Here is a 4,270-nt window from a genome sequence, read left to right on the forward strand (position 1 = left end):
AATTTTTTTAAAAATAGATTTAAACTCCATTAATAATTAAATAAATAATAAAAAAAGTAATTAATTAATTAATTTTAAAGAATTTATTAAGTTGTTTTATAGAATCATTTCCCCATTTCCAAACAATTGGACCATTTTTAAAGAAATGTTTTTTATCAATATCATTCCAAGACTGAGTAAGTAATTGGAAGAACTGAGCCAACTTTTTGTTATATGATGTCCATTCTTTTTTTTCTTCTTCATCGCAAACTCCAATAATTTTTTCAATTAGTTGAATTTCCTATAAATAAGGTAATAATTAATTCACCTATTAGAATAATTATAATTATATTGAAATAATTAACAAACTTCATCAACGGTAAGTTCTTTTGAAACATAAAGTAAAAAGAGTTGTAAAAATTTATCAGATGGATTTAATAAACCCCAATTACTTAATGCTGTAGAAATAACCATAATTAAATCATCCCAACCTAAAGAATATTCGTGTTGAAGATATGTTAAAACATATGATAATTTCTTTGCTCCTTCAGCATCATTTCCAAAGACATAAATAGCAGAATTTTCTGCTGGTTTACCATCGATATTACATTCAACTTCAGGAGTATTTTGAAATCCACCTAAATACTCACTAACATGAAAGATATCTTGATCACATAAATCATTATATATAAACTCGGCAATATCTCTTAAATCTTTTCCTTCAAATAATAATTTCATAATTGAATATCCAAATGCTTGTCCTACATCTACACCTAGGAGATACATTACTTCTCCAAATAAATTTAATGGAACTTGTTGTGATTTAATAGTATTTTTAATTGTTTCCCAGTCTGCAACTGATGCAAGTTGTTCAAATACTTCAAACATTTTCTTTGATTCTATACTGTTCATGAAATTTTTAATGAATTTTGAGATGATAATAATTTTGTTATTTTATATTTTTATGAAAAATTTGTATTACTAAAAACTACAAATTCATTTCAATGAAACCAATTATTGTTCTTATTCTTTATATTTCTTTACTTGTTTATTCAAAAAAGATAGATGATATTTTAAAAGAATTTGATGATGAGCAATCTCAAGACAATTTAAAAAATGGAATCTATGAATTATCATCTCAAACTTTTAGAAAAATGGTTAATGAAAAAAATTATACTTTCGTTATGTTTTATGACCCAACTTGTCCTCATTGTAAAAAACTTATTCCACGTTTTAATCAATTTGGTGTTATTCATAATAATCAACCAAACTTTAGACTAGCCCGTCTCGATTGTGATTTGTATCACTCATATTGTCATAAACAAACTTTCTTAAAAGGATATCCATCATTATTTTTATTCTATAATAATTACATTTATCCTGAATACTCTATGTCATATTCACCTGAGGCAATGAAAGATTGGATCGAACTAATGATTAAAACATCTAACAAAGATGAGCATCTTGATGAACATCTTCAAAAGGTTGAACTTTAATTCATTTAATTAGTATTAGTCATTGCATCAAGTTTTGTTTGAACAGTTGATGTCATTTTAATAGCATTTGATAATGATTGATTAGTTTGTTGTGATAACTTTTTTGTTAATGAGTTGATGTCATTAACAAGCTTTTCAGAGTCACTCATACTCTTTAAGGACGCTTCATTAAATACATTATTCATTTTTTTCATTTCATTTCCATGTTTTTCAATTGTTACATCTAATTCATTTCGTGCGTGAAGCACTTTGTCTTTATACTCATTTAATATTTCATTCATCGCTTCTGAGTATTCCTTCATTTGTCCTTCTGAAATACACTTCATTAATGCCTCTTCATCAAGTTTTAATTGAGTTTCAATAAAATTGAATTGTTTTTGAATATCAGTGTATTTTTGAACTTTTTCCTGATCTACCTATTGAGTATTTTTTCTAATGACAAATAATTTTTTAACAAACGAAATTTGTCTACTATTTGGAAATTATTTTGTATTTGTTGGGCAGTGCTCATGTAATTATTTATTCTCAATTATTAGTTTTATTATCAATACACCTCTTTTTATTTTACTATATAATTATTTATATTATTATTTTTATTATTTTTATTATTATTATTTAACCAAAAAGACTCAAAAATCTTATTTCAATGTCTTCTGGATATAAACCTGGCAAAAAAAGAATAGTACAACCTATTCAACCAATTAAGAAAGAGTTAATTGATTTTCATGGATGTCAAATACCTAAAGAATGTGAGCCTTATTTGGAAAGAACAAATGTGTCTTTGATAATTAAAAAAGGATTTATTAATGGAATGAAAAATGATGCAGAGATGTTTTGTAACGATGACTTGTTTGAATTATTAATGAATGAATTACTTAATGAACAACCTGGTGCATCATTTTCATCTTGTGTAAGACAAACTGCAAATGTTGCCACATTACCTGGAGTTATTAAGTCATTAGCTATGCCAGACGCTCATAGTGGTTATGGATTTTCGATTGGAGGAGTTGCTGCTATGCGATTAGATGACCCTAATGCTGTTATTTGTCCAGGAGGAGTTGGATTTGATATTAATTGTGGTGTAAGATTATTACGAACAAATTTAGACGACAAAGACATTGAACCTCATTTAGCAGAGCTTGCAGATGCACTTCAAAAGAATATCCCTAGTGGAGTTGGGACAACGTCTACACAAACACTCACAGAAAAAGAAATGAATGAAATTATGAATGAAGGTTTAGAATGGTTAGTAAAAAAAGGTTTAGCATGGAAAGAAGATTTAGTTTATTGTGAAGAAAATGGTAGAATTATTAATTCTGACCCCCGTCTAGTTAGTCAGAAAGCACGAGGAAGAGGTAGAAATCAACTTGGGACATTAGGAAGTGGGAACCATTATCTAGAAATACAGCGAGTAGATGAAATTATGGATAAAGAAGCAGCTAAACAAATGGGAATTTCACACATAGGTCAAATATGTATTATGATTCATTGTGGTAGTCGTGGATTAGGTCATCAAGTATGTCAAGATTTTGTTGATATGTGTGTAAGTCAAAGTAACAAAAATGAAGTTGATATCCAATTAACAGGTGTTCCTTTTCAATCTGACAATGGTCAAAAATATTTTAAAGCAATGAACGCAGCAGCAAATTATGCTTTTGCAAACAGGGGAATGATTTCTTATCATGTACGTTGTACATTTGAACAAGTTTTTCAAAAAGCACCAAAAGATTTAGATATGCATTTAGTTTATGATGTTTGCCATAATATTGCAAAAGAAGAAAGTCATTTGATTGATGGTAAAGAAATAAAATGTATTATACATAGAAAAGGTGCTACTCGTGCTTTTGCCCCTTTAAACCCAGTTATTCCTGATGCTTATAAACCTATTGGACAACCAGCCATCATTGGAGGAAGTATGGGGACATGTTCTTATATGTTGGTTGGTACACAAGAAGGCATGAAAAAAACATTTGGATCGACTTGCCATGGAGCAGGACGTAAGATAAGTAGAGTAAATGCAATGAAAAATATTTCTTCTGATAGTGTTGTTGAAGAAATGAAGAAAAAAGGCATTGAACTAAGAATAACTGATCCAAAACTAGCTGCTGAGGAAGCTGATGATGCTTATAAAGATGTAAAAGAGGTAGTAGAGACATGTCAATCAGCTGGAATATCAAGGATTGTATTTAAGTTAAAGCCACTAATTGTAGTAAAAGGGTAAGTTAAAAAGGTACTGTCGTTTTATCTTTTTAATTCTTATTTTATCTATTTCAATTTATATTAAAATCAATAAAAGTTAATATCAATATCTTTAGTGCTAACTTTGTCAAATTAGAATAACGAGAAAGACACAAATTAAATAAAAGTGATAAATGACTAAAAAGACATTTTCTTATGGAATAAATAAATTAACTCTTCTAACACTGTTTTTATATAATGTCTATAATCTCTTAAAGTTTAATGTAATTATAATATCGGCTAGTATTTCTACTACTAATATATTGTCAGAAACAATATTTATCTGTATAATTATTAGATTAAAAATATAAGAAATGAATATTATTTTCATTTCTTTAATACTAATATTAAATAAAAAAACTATTAGGATATTTTGCATTAACACTTCTCTTAGTTTATTTTGAAAGAAATGAAAGAGAAACAAATAAAACTAGAATTCATGAGTTAGAAAATATATAAAATATCTCAGTGTTATGGTTATTGGACTTTATTTTCTATTGAATACAATTCCTTATTTTGGTAAGGTATTCATTCAAAAAGCAATCATTTAAGAAGAC

At 27.5% G+C, this 4,270-nt stretch overlaps 4 protein-coding genes across 4 annotated transcripts; 2 read left to right on the forward strand and 2 right to left on the reverse strand.

The window, feature by feature from the left end:
- Positions 1-64: 64 nt before the first annotated feature.
- On the reverse strand, positions 65-891 carry ENU1_060280 (hypothetical protein; the record flags this gene model as incomplete). Its single annotated transcript, XM_008858132.1, has 2 exons — positions 65-280; positions 349-891. 2 exons carry the CDS (start codon positions 889-891, stop codon positions 65-67), a joined length of 759 nt encoding a protein of 252 aa, XP_008856354.1.
- Positions 892-983: 92 nt separating this feature from the next.
- On the forward strand, positions 984-1,475 carry ENU1_060290 (thioredoxin, putative; the record flags this gene model as incomplete). The annotated part of the gene is made up of 1 exon (XM_008858133.1): positions 984-1,475. One exon carries the CDS (start codon positions 984-986, stop codon positions 1,473-1,475), a length of 492 nt encoding a protein of 163 aa, XP_008856355.1.
- A 5-nt stretch (positions 1,476-1,480) lies between these two features.
- ENU1_060300 (hypothetical protein) lies at positions 1,481-1,986 on the reverse strand (the record flags this gene model as incomplete). Its single annotated transcript, XM_008858134.1, has 2 exons — positions 1,481-1,887; positions 1,935-1,986. 2 exons carry the CDS (start codon positions 1,984-1,986, stop codon positions 1,481-1,483), a joined length of 459 nt encoding a protein of 152 aa, XP_008856356.1.
- A 135-nt stretch (positions 1,987-2,121) lies between these two features.
- Positions 2,122-3,696, forward strand: ENU1_060310 (RtcB domain containing protein; the record flags this gene model as incomplete). The annotated part of the gene is made up of 1 exon (XM_008858135.1): positions 2,122-3,696. The coding sequence occupies one exon, from the start codon at positions 2,122-2,124 to the stop codon at positions 3,694-3,696; it is 1,575 nt and encodes a 524-aa protein (XP_008856357.1).
- Between the last annotated feature and the right edge of the window lie 574 nt (positions 3,697-4,270).

Source organism: Entamoeba nuttalli (assembly GCF_000257125.1).
Source record: "Entamoeba nuttalli P19 unplaced genomic scaffold asmbl_3232, whole genome shotgun sequence".
Lineage (NCBI taxonomy): Eukaryota > Evosea > Mastigamoebida > Endamoebidae > Entamoeba > Entamoeba nuttalli.